A 17,442-nucleotide genomic window follows, 5' to 3' on the forward strand; every position below is an offset into this window, starting at 1 on the left:
ATGGCCCTACAGACCGTGAGATTGGTTCCTTATTGAACATACTTACAATTGATGATTCGTTACACATTTTGTCAAGGACAAATGGTACTGAATGTCATTCAAAGGTGCTGTGTTGTTTATATGAAGTTAACAGAGCATGTTCTAGTTGAGTTGCTAGTATTATATCAAATGGATTAACATGTACTTTTAGAGAGAAGCAGACACATCAATTTTCTTTTCTCCCGGTTCACTGTACATCACAAATTCATTCTTAAAATAATGACAATGAAAACTGAATTTTTGTATTTTCAGCCCTCTCTCACATAGTTCACTCTCTTTTACTAAATTTGGAAGCGATTTGTATCTTTATGCCACTTTTAGATTATTCAATGATTAACATACAAAACTTCATTAAGATATGATGAGCACCCCTAAATAATAAACTATTAACGAGCCAAACAAGTCACGTTGTGGTGGCGCTATACAAAAATACAACAATGGTAACATTTAGTTACTGAAAAGAACTGATGTGAATAAGCCGAACTACATATGAACACTATTGCATTTAGCATGCTAACAACTGCTGGCAATTAGTAAACAGTACTTTACCAGAGGCACCGATCCTCCAAATTATTTCTAGCTATTTAAACAGATAATTAAATATCTCAGGATGGGTCAACTTTTTTTTACAATGGCAGTAAAATACAGTTGAAATGTGAGACATTGCCGACCATTATTTGACTTTCTACCATAATTGGGGGCAATACTGATCACTGGCGGATCCAAGGGGGGGGGGGGCAAGGGGGGCCATGGCCCCCCCCCAAAGGTGAGCCAAAAAGTGTTTCCGAACATCCGCTAAATCATATGATTGGAAATTAAAAAATCGAGAGGAATAGCAGTGGTAGACTAGTCTTAACCTTTTCGTTTTCTGGTTTAAAATTAAATGCAGAGCTCCCAACTGACCCGCAATTCGCGGGAATTAGACCCGCATTCTAACAGCCAAACCCGCTGACCAGCACAAGCGTCCGAAAAAACCGCATTGTAATTGTCAAGTATACATAAAAAAATTGGCATCAAATTTTGACTTAGCAACCATCATTTCTTTAACATTTAGCATAATAGAGTATAAAACCTCCTTTACAGCATCATTTGAACCTCAAATTAGCCTATAATTCTTTTCATTGGGCGAGCAGCGAACATTTTCATGCCACGGGAAAGAATGAATTATCACCTACTATTCAATTTATTGATGTTACACACAAAAAAATGCATATTTCTCAGAAAATTTTGGGTGACAAAAGCCTTTCTAAGTGCCACCATTTTACATGTAGGCATCACCAGGATTCCAAAAAAAAATCAAAAGGGGAGGGGGACACCCCCTCCCCTTATACCCCTCCCCCAGCAGTGGCGGCGGAACCGGGGGGGCTTGGGGGGCTCAGCTCCCCAATGAAAAAGTTGAGGGGCAAAAGCATGATAAGTCCCCCCCCCCCGATATTTACCAAGGCTCCGAAACGTGCATCTGCCCATTTTTCAATGCATACTTGTCGATCTGTCCGATGCACACGTATACTATATAGGTGTAATAATTTAGTAATTGCTGGGGGACCCTCGGCCCGTCCCCTGGCTATAGACCACATTGTCACCCCAACCGCTTCTTCACGCCCCGTGAAAAGTGGAAGCAGTGAGTGTGAGTACCGGTAAGCGTAACACAACTTCGTCTTAGGCCAATGACTTGCCTCATTTCAGCCAGTTCTCCAACATCCCCTTACTTAGCGGCGGAGCGTATATATACACAGGCAGGGGGCGGATGCCCCCCCCCCCCCCGGACGGACTCAAATGGACTGCTGGCGCCCTTTTCAGCTTTTATTCGCGATTATTGACTATTTTTTTGCGCTCTCATATACCTATTGACATTTGTCATATTCTGTTGGTGTAATTTTCCGACAAAATGGCGACGACATCTATTTATTCTCCGTTTATCTGCAAATTAGCAAGGCCCGGAAAGGGTCATTCCTGCAATCTAGGGAGTATCTTTATCCAAAATTTTTCTGTACGCTCCGCGCCAACCTGTGGTGGCGCTCCGCTTAGATAGTGTTGAAAGCGCCCCTACAGACCATTCTTGCCCCCCCCCCCCCTGACCAATACCCCAAGTTCCGCCACTGCCCTTACTACACTCAAAAACGTCTTTGCGAGTACACTGCGAGTAATAGCTACTCTCTTAAAGCACCATCGAATATACAAAATTACAATGTTTTTACAGACTTTTACGTGCAATCTGCAGACTTGAGACCCATATTTTAGGGCTAGGTATTCGCAGCATAAAACACTCGGGAAGTGCCGTTTCCGGCCATCTGGGGGTTTGAAAAAACCCAAAATATTCTTGTACGCTCCGCGCCAACCGATGGTGGCGCTCCGCTTAGATAGTCTCCAGAGCCGTATATAGAGAGAGTTTGGCCAACCATGTAACCGATTTGGATTGGTCGAGAGGGAAAACGCCCACACAGGGTGGTAAAATAGGTCCACTTGAAAACTTTATAGCAGGCGACACGCATACTCACAGTGTATAGACTATCGTTTGTGTACACGAAAAAGTACGAAAATATGAAAGAAATGGTGCTGGGGATGCTGCAATCGGTCAGAACATGGATATTGTTGTTTGATTTTCCGACTGACCATAAAAGAAGAGGATTTTTTTGGAAGTAGAAAGAACAAGATGGAGATCTAATGAAAAAAGTCTGTGTAGCCTAGGCCCATACTAGCCATAGGCCCTAGTGTAATACGAGTAATGTACAAGCAATGCGAGAATTTTACGTTCAGACTGGTTTCTGTAATTACATTCATGGCTATTCTCTCTCGTTTTACGATCCACAAATTCGATTTCATTATGCCAGCTCTCCTAATAATAGGCATGGCAGTTTCAGTCGCACATATAGTTATCCTAATTCCTAGTTATTGTATGCCTAGGCTATGCCTAGCCTAAAAAAGTATCACTTTTAGTTTAATGTAAAAGGGTGGGCTAGCCTCTAGGCATCACGTAAAGCCCTATAATCCTTAGTTAAGCCCAAAGCATAAGTTAAGCCTGGGCTTAGTTAGACCTGGACCATTCTTGCTATTACTACAACTGTTATAGCACATTACATAATATGGCACAGTATAAGGCCCAATTAAACTAGGCCTAAGGAAAACAAAGTAGCCTAGGCCTAAACTAGTTAGGCTAGGTCTATACTCATTGACAACTTGTGGGTTGTGTACACATACAGGCTTAATTATATAGACCCTTTTAGTATGCCATAAACAAGTGCCCAAATGGTTAAATGATCTTGGTTTGTGCTAATTGTCAGCATTGGCCTAGCCTTTTTAGGCTAACATGAATTCAGCCTAATTTTTTCTTCTTCAAAAGTATAGCCTAGGCCTTGGTTTAATTTGGATGCAGTCAACTATCATTTATCAAAGTAGCAGGGGCCTAGGCTGCATTTCAAAGACCACTAGGCCAAGGCTTATTAAGGTACTGGTAGCCTAGCCTTAGTCATGCTTATTGCAAAGACTACCCTACACTCTTGTCTTGGTCACTGAATTATCTTAAGAGCCCTGTCACCACATGTTGATAAGAAATGTTCAAACTATTGCGTAGGCCTAGCTTAGGCAATGCACGGTTTCGTTTGACTGTTTTAAAGGAAGACTTGAAAATTTAGTGTTAACTGGTATTTCATTAATAAGCAAAACTGTCTGTGCATTCCAACGGAGTGCAAATTAAGAGGGGGGGGGGGGGATGCAGTATGATACACCTTTCAAATTTTAAAACATTATAAATGCACTTATGCCAGAAATTCATTGCATCAGTAACTCCATATTCCCTTAATTGACACCCATGTTGACAATTGAAGTTAAAAAAAATCTTTTTAAATTATCTTTAGACAGTAAATTTTAACTCCCTGAATTTCAGGACTTTTTGTACAAATCAAAGGTGACATGTGCTCTGAAGAAAAACTCCTAACATAAAAAGCCACAGTTAGCAGACTGTGATAAAGACGAACCTGGTGAGTGACTACTAGACTGAAATTCAGTTCCTGCAACCACAGCAATAAAGTCTTTGTTTTAATCAATGCACTTGTGTGTTTGAAACTTTCAAATGGACACTCAATGGCAGTTGGTTAAGATATAAGGTTTTACCTTCATCATGGAGAGCTGAAGGGAATCTGCCCCATCATCTGAATAATGGACTCAAGGTTAGCAACAAATCATGATTGGATAATGATTTTGAGCAAGTAAATATCTGGCAATTTGAAAGTTTGTATTATTTTTTTACATATTATTTAAGCTGTTTAACTCACACACAAGCAAATGATCAAGTGACAACAACCGATGCAGTATATTTAAAGGTATTGAAGACTCGCCCTAAACCGCATGCCGCGCTCTGAAAAAGTTTACTTTCCGTTGCTTGCAAGTGAAGCTTTTTTTGTGTCGCTACAAAATGCAGACAGTAATGAAACATGATACCTTGTTATCTTTTATCTAGACCTGAGATGTCCATGCTGCTATGTGCAGTGTGTTGTGGGTATTGACCGTGATGTTTGTATTGACTGTAAACTAATGTCTATTTACAGATGGTAGCAAGCTGTGTGTGTATTTTCTGGGATCAATGGTGGTGTCTAACACTTCTGTTACACCGCATTCGAAACTAGGTCAGATAACGGGCATGAGACGTTTCTTTGTGCGGGAGTCTTCACATCCTTTAAGGAGAAGTATTTATATCCAATTAATAGAAAAGAATTATGTTTCAATTGGTAGCATGCAACTTAAAATTTCGCAAACATTAGATACAATCAAACAATAACAAGGTTCATTTACAAGGTAATCTACTGCCCTTTATTTCACATTAGTCTGTCACATCAGAAGGTCACAGCTTTCAATAATTATACAAACAAATTCCCTTGATGGGTGCTTCGTTAGATTCCTGCAATTTTCAAGTTTATCAATGTAATAAGTTCTGAATGTGGCAATGTGGAGAAGCTTTGGGATAATCTGTGGATAAGACTGCCAGACTATCAACAAGATTCCACATCCATGCAACTCCAACTGGTTCCTTCACCTCCTTGCAGATGTACCACATGTCCAAAAAAAAGTCAGCATTGGTTAATGTAATTAAAATCTGGCTTCCTCCTGAGCTGGCAAATGCACATGAATTGTCAAGTACCGAGGTAAGTGTGAAACCACTGAAAGATCTTCTCAGCTTTCAAGAAAACAAAGACTTGAAGCCAAATTGACAGAGGCCACACTGATACCATTCCACTCTCATAAGATGTCTAGTCGTCATCCTGTCATGGTCTTGAGCAAGTTGAACCCAATTCAACACAAAGCAGCTATTGAATTCTTGTCTAGGTACTGTCAAATCCACATCACCATCATTGCTGGTTCCAGCTCAGCCGACCATAATAAAAGAGTACAATGAGGGTTTTTTAATTCACCCAACAGAGCTTGCATTCCAGTACCTTTGGGCAGCTGAAAAGATATTCAGAAATTGTTATATGAGTGTGTTTGTATGCATGCATATGTGTGATTTTCTTGCTTTACAGAACAGCTCCATTTTGATAAGCTATGTAACGTGGAAACCTGCCAATCATATGTTTGAAATAGGACAGGCTGAAACGATTCTTAAATGAAAAGCTTAACGACTTCTTGCATTTTTATACATCACTGTTCAGGTAAGGGCAGTATGAAGAATAAGTAACAATTAATAATTTTCATTATGGCCATTTGCTCTCTGCATAATAACACACTGAATGATGTCATCAGCCCTGTGCTCAGTTGACAACACTGACAAGTGGGCACACTATGTCAGTGTGATCCATGAAACCTTATTAAGGACATGACCGTATAGTATATATGTTAATGGAAAATACATAAGCTACAACATACACCAGTATTCAGTTGCTGCAGGGTTTTTTTTTTCTCGACAGGCCCATTCAATCTGTTGCACCTACTATAGCCTAGTACTACATTCCTGAGAAATTAACACCACAATATCAGTCTTAGGTTTGCCCACAGACTCCCAACTATTGCTAACTCCTACACTCAAGTATATAGTTTAGTTTAGTAGAAAAAAAGACCAGGAGAGACATTCAAGTCCCCATTAAGGACCCTAAGGCTATATGAGAGGAATAAAACCGAGGACATCAAATGTCATACCCAATTACAATGCTTAATGTACTCATCCAAAGTATTCTTAAACCCATTCACACTACTTGCAATTCAACCTTCTCAGGCAAACCATTCCATCCATTCACAACCCTTGTATAAGTTGTATTAGACTTTAGAGAAAAAGTTATGCCGAATATTAATCCTACTTTGTAACTTCTGGAGTTTAATACAATGACCTCTGGTACAACTACTTTTGGCAAACCTGAAAAGATCAGTGAAGCATAAATTGTCATTTTATGTGTAGGCCTACTTTATTTAATTGAAGGATCTATTAATGTAGGCCTGATGCTATAGTTGTGCGTCTGTAATCTAGCCTAGCCAGGACTGTGATGTGTGCTTTTCGTTTGTATGACTAAAGTAGGACTAGTATAGTATGAGGCGTAAAATAAAACAAGTGTAATGACAGGTTTTCAGCTAGTTTTCTATGCATTTCAGGTGTGAAGATAAACGTAAATGTCATTAACTAACGCATACTCTCATTCATTACCTGATATCCATTTTGTTCCTCGTATGCCTGTCAAAATCTGACATTCTGAGTCGCTTCGTTTGTTCGCAACGAGCACAGTGTGCAAAGCTGCTATATATTGTGTGTGGTGTTTTTCGTGTTTCGCGCAACTGGTAACGACAACTGGACCTATTTTGATGCCCATGGTTTGCGTGTGACGTCACAAATCGCCAGTTGGCCAAACTCTCTCTATATACGGCTCTGATAGTCTCCATACATTAGCCCCCCCCCCCCCCCCAATAATTTTCCCGTTCTGCCGCGCCTGTCCCTCAGGACGGCGATTCGTGGCATGGACCAGCATCTGCCTTCTCAAGAGTTGGGAGCTATGTAAATGTATGAGCATGAGGATTTACAGTTTAACACAATTTTGCAGTTACAGGCTGGTTGTAAGAAATTTATAACCTATGAGAAATAAAATTTCTTGAGAAAGATGATCCCAACTTTGTTTTATAAATATTTTAGAAAATTACACCTGGGAAACGTTTTTTTTAGAAGTAAATTAACATCACCATTGTACACTTTTGTCGCACCAAATTGCATCTGAGGGCATTCAGCAATAGAAAATTTTCCAAAGGCGAGGGGGCCCTCCTCCCCTTACACCCCTCCCCCATATCACTCTAATGCCACTTTGGCCCCTCCCAAACAAAGGCCCTGGATCCGCCAGTGATACTGATAACCACTTTTAAAGAGAACAAAGAAAAAATATTGGATTTCCTGCTGATGCAGTATGATAATCTTTAGTTTTTTTGTCTTCTTTTGATTGACGTAACAGCTACAAAGACTTAAATGTGTTCTTCTTCATGTAATCAGTTTTTCTTCTTCAGAACACTCGAATTGAAAAGTGCTAAAGCCCATTTGTGATACTCTTCAAAGCACAAGTAAAATTTAAAGAAGTTGAGGGGGGGGGGTATTGGGGGGGGGGGTGACCATTCATAAGTATAGAACTAATGCTTTATGACTACACCATCCAAAATCTTGGCTAAACTATGCATGTCCCTGATTGATGTTGGCTTTTGGAGACTGGGTGATTGTGTTATACCAGCGCATGTAAATGACACTAAATCACAAAAGTAACGTGGTCTCTAAGTCTAGATAAAAGTTTCACTAGCTAAACGCTACCTATCACTGGATAGCTAAACGTTACCCATTACTGGATAGCTGACAAGTTGGCCATTCATGGCACCATAAATGTTCCGTATCATGACCATGCAGACTTTGCAATGAGAGCCTGACGTTTTCGTTACTTGTAAACAAATCTTTTTACTCAGTAGTAAACAATATTCGTACGCTGCTCCCGGGAATTGCCCTAATTTACCAACCTTTTGCACCACGTGTACTCGTGCTCTTCAACACGCAATCCACAAAAGCCAGATCCTGATTGAGAGCATATCAAAAAATGTTCTCCTGCTGCTTTTTGGCAATTTTCCAGGCGGATTAATATAGATCTAATTTGCATATGCCACCTTGGCGATCTTAAGTATTTGTAGTTAATGATTAACTGCGACACAGTTGTGTTTTTCACACCACCTCAATAATTTGATTTTACTACCGTCTGGAGACAGTAAAGAACATTCAAGTTGCGGGTCATGTGAGTATTCATTTCATGTCTTTACTGAAGTTGAAGAGTAATTTATGACCAGCCAATTTAAAATCCGGCGTCTGGATCTGGATTTGATCATATCAAACCAAATTGATTAGGCAGCCTATTTGTACTATATAGGTGTACCCCACGGCTAAATATATCTCATGTTATCTTTGGTTGTTTTTCTCATTTCTGCGAAAGGTTTTCTCATATCGGGTTTATACTTAGTTAGATTAAGTTTTGGAAACAACGATAATCCCTTCATTAATCTAAAATAGAATGTAAATAATGGATAAAACCTAGCGTGTAATTAATTTACAGTACCGGCTATTTAGACATATATGCACAACGCGGACATATGAGATAGCGCTATGATCTAGATGATCTAGATGGAATAGCGCTATATAAATATTAATTGTTATGTTATGTTATGTTTAAGAAGGCTGCTGACGTCATAATGCTTTATTTTTAGATCGCTTGGAAAATACCTAAATCCGCATATCCAAGGAGCTTTTGAAGTGCCAACGAGATATTAATATATCTTAGGTGAATTATCTTAATAGCTGAATACTTGCGCATGATGATATTAAAATATTGAGATGCGACATTTTAATTTCAGTATCTATACGCTGAGATGTTACAAGATCTTAATGAACACATTTTAAGATATTAATATAATTCACCTATACTGTAGTAATATCTCGCTAGCACTTTAGAAGCTCCCGTACATTCGGTATCATATTTTCACATAGACAATTCGTTCATTCTGATGAAGACTGTAACACAACCGCCATACAATTCATTATGTCGTATAGGGAGGTTTGCCAGTGTATTAGGCTACTCCAGACTGGTAATAATGTATGTAATATGCATACGGAACTCTTAATGAAGGAAGATCAATTGAAAACCTCGATCTATTGCAGTTTGAGTTGGTTTGTAACATGGCGTCAATTTGACAAAACCATAGAGTCTTTCCTTGGCAATTTAATTCCATTTTGTTCCACGCGTTTTTCTAGTGGTCAGAGCCTTTGAGGGCGATAGAGATGAAAATCTGAAAACCTTGTTATAATTCTAAAAGTAACACTGGGATTCATTCATTCACTTCATAATTGCTATGTGGATTCATCATATAAAGTACAAAACCCTTATGTGTAGTTTACATTAATTATCCTCATATCAAACATGGCAAGGAAAAACTAAGCATATTGGCATTATGTTGGTTTCATTGCGATGGTGTGTGTATGTATGTGTGTTATTGACGCCTTGTTAACATGATAATTCTCAAAGTGGGTGAAGTTTACAGTGGGTAAGTAGATGTAGGTGGTGAGTGCAACACCCATATTGAAATTAGTGGAGGTCAAAGGTCATCCATGTCACTAAAGGTCAAATTCTAAAAACATAAGTAAACACACACAAAGCGAAGCTTGTATGATGTCCTTCTTGAGAACAAGAACCCGATTGCAATTTTTGTATTTTCAAAGGTCGTTTCAGGTCAACATAGGTCAAAGACTAAGACATTGTACACACGATAACTGACAAAATTAAGCTTTGGTGAAAGTCTTACTTGTTACGAAGATCCCTCTTGGTGAGTGGCGGAGGTCATAGGTCATTTTAAGTCAACATAGGTCAAAGTTTGCAAACCTTTTATACACATTAACGCTCAAATGAAGCATGGCTGGAGTTCATACGTGGTGTGTAGGGTTTTCTTGGTGAGTAAAAGCACTGTTTTGAAATTGATGGAGATACGTAATATAAATGGGTCAATCCATGCCAAATCAACAGACTTTTGGGTCGATTCCACGTCGACCCTCTCAGAATCGCCTGAAATTGATATGGTGTCTTGCCATATGTCTCAAAGGATTAAATTGGGCATAAAAAACTTCTGAAAACTGTTTGGTTGCTAGGATACAGCCACGCCTAGCAACCAAATCCAGATTGCATTTTAAGAGCCCTAAATTTGTTTCTAGTTTGGAGGCATCTTTGCATAAATTTAAAGTATTTTATGTCTGATATTGCAGATATTGTGGAAGACATGTGACCAGGCTTCGAAGTTAGCTACATTCGAGGAAACTTTACGGTATCAATTATACGTAACAAGTAAATAAAATAGCAGAACAAATGAGATAGGGGCCTTTTCTGGCCCTACTTTGAGTGTGCTCCATATTCACAAACAAAGGCATGTTTGAGATTTAATTTGCATAGGATCCTTGTCCAGTGGTAGCTGTACAAGAAAAGTGCCCCCCCCCCCTAAAAAAAAGTCAAGCGGGTCGTACGTTTAACGAACAGTGCCCTCAAACTTAAGAAATCTAACTTCTGGCCCTAATTGGGGGTCCAATTTGGGCCTGCGGGTAAATGTTTTTCTTTAAGTACCATTTATCAGGAGTGTATTGTCCTTTTTTTTTAAAACTCAAGTCAAAAAGTTGTGTATTTTATGTTATTTACTAAAATTTACGACTCGAAAATTGCGGAGATCACGCACGTCATATGTATGAAAATGCCTGCCAAAGCTGATTTGTTTAAATTTGACTTTGTTGCGTATGTGTGCGTATGTGTGTACTCGTGCGAACATTAGAGCGTGTAAATACAAGGGAATGGGAGGGGTGTAGAACATTAAGAATGCGTCCAAGACTGAGAATGTATTGCACCAAGTTTAACTTCAAATAACGATAGTTCTATCACGTTCTCTGGTTATCACAGTTTGGATGGCTCATTCTTTACTTTTACAATTAACTAAAAGAAGTTCATTTTTCATTAACAACACGCTTAGACAAAAGCTAAAACAAAGTATCCATGTAACTGTCACAGTACTCATTTTCAACCGCTTGTTTTCATTCACATCTATTTCTCTTCTTCTAGGTGAAGCCATAGTTGTGTGTTGTTTCATTGGTGACCCATTGAAGTCTTATTTTACTCGTGAAAATGGCGGCGAAAATCGGTGATATTAGCGAGACACTTCTACTGACGCCACGTGGAAAGGTCACTCTAATTGAGAAGAAAGATTTAAGGCGGCTAGATCTTCGAGTATTTGATCGCATAGCTTTTCATAGGTCATACATGATGATACATGAGGCGATTGTACTCCAAGTCAACGGGCCTTGTGAAATAGTAGTTCTGGAGAGAACCAAAGAAGATGGACCTTTCAGCAAAGGCACGGTTCGAGTACACAAAATAAACTTGTACGCTGAGAATGGACAGCTGTATCGGTATGATGATAGACCAACGGAAGCAGACAATCCAGACATCATGAAAAGAGTCTTAGAGTATCATGGAACAGAAGGTTACAACGTGTTGTCCTATAATTGCCAGCATCTTTCATCCTCCATTCGATACGGTAATGAGAACAGCCATCAGACTTGGTGGATGATTCTGAAGATCGGGATTGATTTTTGCTGTTATCTTGGGATTCCACTCGTTTCCGAGAAATACGAAAATGGTAATGGCGGCAAGGACATACTTGGCGTAAAGGCATCTGCTTTCTTGCATCTTGGCCTTCTCGCGGCCGAGTGTAGTGTGGCGTCTATCAAGGTATTTCGTGGACGGATGTCTTGGAGGGATTTTTTTAATGTCATGCCTAGACAGTTGCGAATGCACATATTGGGCTTAGCTGGAAATTCTATTCAACCAATTCTCAAGAATCTTGCTTTTTATTTCTTGCCAACGACGGCAATGGCATCGTTTGGGAGGGTCGCCCCTTCCTGTACAGTGTCTCTTGTGTTCGGATTCTGTGGATATCTTGTAGTTGATGCCGTCCTTCCTGGCAGTGCTTCGTGTACTGACGACGAATGCTACAAGAATTTCCGTCTAGCTTCAATAAGTGCAGCCTCCATCAGTTCTTTTTTTGCGGGTTTTTTTTTTGTTACTGGCTGGCCTCTTGAAGCCTTTGTAGCAATGATTGGAGGTTACTCTGTGCCTATTCTTGGGAATTTGCTTTATACCGAAGCAGTCAGTTGGTTCTCGAAAGAAACTGTAGGTGGAGGGTGGATTCAAGACTTTGCAGACTTAAATCCTGGTGACCACATTACAACATACAGGAATTTCATTCACCGATATTCCCATGCAATATTGTTGGAAAGAGCGGCAAGCAACAACAGTATGGTCGTCATTCGTAACAATAAAGGCAGGGGTGTCATCCAAGTTGAACTTAAATTTGAGAAGGATTGGGTCTACCGTTATAATTACCCATCTTCTGAAGTGCGATCAGCCCAAGAAGTGGTCGCTGTTGCGCAGTCAAAGATCGGGGGAAAGTATCATCATGATTGCTGGAGTTTTGCTAACTTGTGTAAGCTCAAACATACGGGTAGTGAAGAACGCAGTGCTGTTTCTATTGATTCCATTTTCGATACTATTAAAAGTGACGAATTTCTAAGTGAGAAAGAGCTGGAGACATACATCAATAACTTTGATAGGTTGAAAAAAGAAATGTCCAACGAATACAAGGTAGATGATGGAACAACTCAAGAGCACATTGAATCCTTGTCGAAAGGTGAAGGACTAATTATAAGTTCACTTGAATGTGTATAAAGAATTCTTCGAACTATAAACTTTTATTTGACTACTGGTTTGGTAAACGTTTTTATTTTGTGTCATGTTAAAGTATAAAAATGTTTTCTAAACAAACGATTTTCAACTTCTAACATGAAAACTTGACGTGTAATGGCAATCCCTGCAGAACAAGTGTCGCAGAGATTCCACGTGTATCTTACCAGGGAGTTGTTCCATTACAACTCCCTGGTTTTTCAAAAGGAACAATGTCTGCTATTGGTTCCCCCCACACTAATCAACAGTTTAAATGTCGCAATAGCTCTATGTGAGAAACGAAAATAACGCAATTTATCATGATCATTATCAATGAAGATACTATCATTTATCATTATTATTGTCACTATCAATCAATCACTAACAATAGCAATAGCAAATATATATTCCTTTGTTATACCTTTTTTCACAATTTTCGTTTCAAGGACACTGACGACAGATTGAAGGCCTAAGACGATTTTTTGAATATTTTATTCTCTTCTTTGAAAAGAAGAACATCACATTATTCAAATGATATATGTTGGCTTGTAATTAGGGATTAACTTATTAAGGGCTAACGTAAGACATTTTGATGAGCGCAACATTCTACGTCATTGTTTGCACATAATCAATGATTTCCCAGATGTATCAAAACTTCAAGTGTATTTATCTTGGAACCCCCCCCCCAAAAAAAAAAAAAAGGAAAAAAAGGAAAAAAAATCAACAGATTTTGAGTGAGATCATCACATACAACAAATGTACTGAATATGGGCAAATTGGCTTGGTGACCATATTACTTTAAATCGATATTCCTGTGCTTGACGTTGATTGCTTACTAAAAAAAGTAGAACGTTTTCTACATCTTTAGGTCAAAACCACGTCCCCATAGCATTTTGTATGGTTAAGTTGTAAATGGCTCAAATTTTGCGGTATTTTGTGAATGCTTCTGACAACAGTGTGGAATATATTTTCTTTTCCATATCAGTCTGACAGAAATAATATGTGAATTTAAAGAACAAGTTTAAGAAACTGTACTTTACATGGAGAAAGTTATGATATCTATTTGTTATCACAAAACGGTGAAGCAAATTTTAACTTTATTTAAGTTTTCACCGACAATTTTTACTTAATAACATGTGCATGGGGAAGCGGAATTTATGTTAACATAATCTCACATTATTAAGAGTTATGATTATGATTATAATCTAACTACATTGGTAGCCTTAACACTCCCTGGAGTGGCATTGTAGTCGACACATTTAGCCTAATCGATATCGATTTCGGCTACGTCAATTCTCTGTGAAATTTCGTTATTGACCAAATTGGAATATTTGATATAAATAACCACACTTTGTCTATTTGGGTAACAACCCCCTGCAGGAGGGAACACGACCTGACGCCGCCGTTTATTATCCTTCTAGACATGATGTTTTCAATTGGTTTCTTCTTCTCTCTCCTCTCTTTGCTCCCCCTCCCCTTCTTTCCCTCCCTCCCTGCTTTTCTCCCCTCCTTCCCAAATAGCTTGCCATCGTCAACATTTTCATATTTCTCTCCTTCTCTTTCTCGACGTTAGGTACGTTTCCAACTTCAGAGGGTGATATCGTCGAAACTGGCTGTGCATATCGAAATAACGGAAGCTATAACATCAATGAAAAATTATTTCAACAAGGCCCTCGATGTCTCCTTGGAGAAACAGAACGAGATGGCTTTATCTGCTCAGATTTTCTTTGTAGTGGAGAAAGCAATGCTGTTTCTATTGATTCCATTTCCGATACCATTAGCAGTGACGAATCTCTAGTTGAGCAAGAGCTGGAGGCATTCAGAAATTACATTGATAGGTTGAGCAAGGAAAAATACAAGGAAGACGATGGAACAACTCAATTTTGCCATACTGCCAAGGTGAAAGGTGAATGACTAATTAGAAGTTCACTTAAATTTGTAAAAGAATTCTTCGAACTATAAACCTTTATTTTGACTGCTGGTTTGGTAAACGTTATTATTTTGTGTCATGTTAAATTGAAAAAATGTTTTCTAAAGAAACGATTTTCAACTTCTAACATGAAAACTTGACGTGTAATGGCAATCCCTGCAGAAAAAGTGTCGCAGAGATTCCACGTGTATCTTACCAGGGAGTTGTTCCATTACAACTCCCTGGTTTTTCAAAAGGAACAATGTCTGCTATTGGTTCCCCCCACACTAATCAACAGTTTAAATGTCGCAATAGCTCTATGTGAGAAACGAAAATAACGCAATTTATCATGATCATTATCAATGAAGATACTATCATTTACCATTATTATTGTCACTATCACTATCACTTACAATAGCACAGCAAATATATTCCTTTGTTATTTTTTAATTGGCTAGGTGGCCATATTCTTTAAATCGATATTCCTGTGCTTGACGTTGATTGCCTACTAAAACGGCAGAACATTTTCTACATCTTTAGGTCAAAACCACGGCCCCATAGCATTTTGTATGGCAAAGTTATGAATGGCTCAAATTTTGCGGTATTTTGTGAATGCTTCTGACAACAGTGTGGAATATATTTTCTTTTCCATATCAGTCTGACAGAAATAATATGTGAATTTAAAGAACAAGTTTAAGAAACTGTACTTTACATGGAGAAAGTTATGATATCTATTTGTTATCACAACACGGTGAAGCAAAAAATTAACCTATTTAAGGTTTCACCGAGATTGCTTCATTAATTACATGTGCATGGGGAAGCCGAATTTATGTTAACATAATCTCACATTATTAAGAGTTATGATTATGATTATAATCTAACTACATTGCTAGCCTTAACACTCCCTGGAGTGGCATTGTAGTCGACACATTTAGCCTAATCGATTTCGGCTAAGTCAATTATCTGTGAAATTTTGTTCTTGACCAAATTGGAATATTTGATATAAATAACCACACTTTGTCTATTTGGGTAACAACCCCCTACAGGAGGAAACATGACCTGACGCCGCCGTTTATTATCCTTCTAGACATGATGCTTTCAATGTGTTTCTTCTCCCTTCTCCTCTCTTTGCTCCCCCTCCCCTTCTACCTTGCCATCGTCACCATTACCATATTTCTTTCTCTCTCTCTCACCGTTAGATGCGTTGGCAGCTGTCGAGCGTTATTGCAAAACTGATCTTGATAATAACGGAAGCATTTTCAGACAAGAAGGAATCATCTTTGACGGATGTTTAATTGAAGAAATAAGAAATGAACGAGATTGCTCTTTCTGCCCAGCTTTTTTTTGTGGCTTCGGCATGACTTTTGTAGCTAGTCTAATGGTAATCACACCTGCAGCTGTCACGAGTATATCTGATGGCCTACTTCTTATGTAGTGCACCCCCTCTCCTTTAGGTGCAAAATAACGGACGATGGAGTGATTGGGGGAGGGGAGGGTGATTTTTTCTTCAAAATATTTCGTCTATCTGCCCCACCCCCGATCGCTCAGTAACGCCACCTATATATCTGCATTTATGCTGAATTTTAGAACGTCGTTATAGAAATCTTTCAAATTTGTTGAAATGTTTTTCGAAAATCCAAACCTAGAGAAATACCATTCCATCTTTCTTTTTCTTTTTTGCTTTCTTTTGTGCAAAACATTCAAGAAATAGTCAGTTTTTTAACCCTATCTTTCTTTTAAACAATAATTTTTGGTAATAACGCAAAAGACATCGAGAAATAGTTTACACTAAATTGTTATCTTTTGATTGGGGGTAAAAATGATTAAGTATGGTTTTTGTATTATTACTGAGGAAATATCGTTAGTGTTATATTAAATATAATATATACGACATTTTAACTTCTGCTATGTTCACTAATTGTTCGAAGGATTTAAGATAATTTTACTTTGATTTTTTCTTTTAAAGTAGATTAATTTTTCGATAACATTCTTCCTGTATTGTGTAATCAAATGTAAACAATATTTCATATTTGGTAGCTTCTCTTTGTTAAATAATCTAAAAATGCTGAAAACAAGATAAAAGCATATGTTGATAATTGTGCACGCGCGATACATTTCAATGAAATTAATAGTAACACAACTTGAGTTTCCTACTTTGGCTTATTATATTGAAAAATGCTTTTTTTTTTCGGAATCTGTAGACCTGTTTGTATAAGTCTTGATAGATTTAATAATACAATGGAAGGAAGTACGTGTAAACCATTCAAAGATATATGATTCCTCTATAGTATCTGCACACGAAGACCCATATCTGATAGGGCTTTCCAACCAGGTTAGACATTGTTTGTAATGAAATTAGTAAACGCTCTCAGAAGAGAAGCCTCGTCTTGTAACTTGGTTCCCGTTTTCCTCAAGGAATTATTAATTATTAATGGCTACACATTATGTCTAAAGCATCCGTGACAGTTTTTCATTTTTCCTTGTGAAATATTGTTTCTTTAATAGGAAATTATTTAATAAAAGGCTCTTGTTTAAGCGTAAAAGAAACAAATGCTTGTGAATGTTCTCTTCTTGTAAAAATAAAATCAATATTTACCGGGAGGGTGTTAAACTAAAAAATTATTCATATCATATCGTGAGGAATTTATTTGAAAGGGAAGCAAATTCAATCAACCCGGGCACTTTATTTTATGAATGTAAATATTGGGTCCGTTATGGTACGTATAACAGGTTAAGATGAATCAACTGGTGAAA

The 17,442-nt window shown here is 38.2% G+C and overlaps 2 protein-coding genes across 5 annotated transcripts in view; one reads left to right on the forward strand and one right to left on the reverse strand.

The window, feature by feature from the left end:
* Nucleotides 1–6,872, reverse strand: part of LOC139960090 (tyrosine-protein kinase Fer-like) — a 134,743-nt gene extending 127,871 nt beyond the window's left edge. Inside the window, exon 1 of the transcript XR_011790318.1 lies at nucleotides 6,665–6,872. The gene's annotated coding sequence lies outside the window, so the exon portion shown is untranslated. The remainder of the gene's footprint in view (nucleotides 1–6,664) is intronic.
* LOC139960077 (uncharacterized) overlaps nucleotides 1–17,239 on the forward strand; it is a 28,158-nt gene extending 10,919 nt beyond the window's left edge. The window contains exons 1-5 of one of the 4 annotated variants that reach the window (XM_071958139.1): nucleotides 8,171–8,270; nucleotides 10,283–10,361; nucleotides 11,121–12,747; nucleotides 14,353–14,685; nucleotides 15,888–17,239. In XM_071958139.1, coding sequence (XP_071814240.1) covers nucleotides 11,184–12,747; nucleotides 14,353–14,685; nucleotides 15,888–16,123 — 2,133 coding nt within the window. In that variant the 5' untranslated portion in view covers nucleotides 8,171–8,270; nucleotides 10,283–10,361; nucleotides 11,121–11,183 and the 3' untranslated portion in view covers nucleotides 16,124–17,239. Of the gene's footprint in view, nucleotides 1–8,137; nucleotides 8,271–10,282; nucleotides 10,362–11,120; nucleotides 12,748–14,352; nucleotides 14,686–15,887 lie in introns of those variants that run through there. The other 3 variants (XM_071958138.1, XM_071958137.1, XM_071958140.1) reach the window with 3 other exon arrangements.
* The last annotated feature ends 203 nt before the right edge of the window (nucleotides 17,240–17,442 follow it).

The sequence above is a fragment of the Apostichopus japonicus genome, chromosome 19 (genome assembly GCF_037975245.1).
Source record: "Apostichopus japonicus isolate 1M-3 chromosome 19, ASM3797524v1, whole genome shotgun sequence".
In the NCBI taxonomy this organism is placed as follows: Eukaryota; Metazoa; Echinodermata; class Holothuroidea; order Aspidochirotida; family Stichopodidae; genus Apostichopus; species Apostichopus japonicus.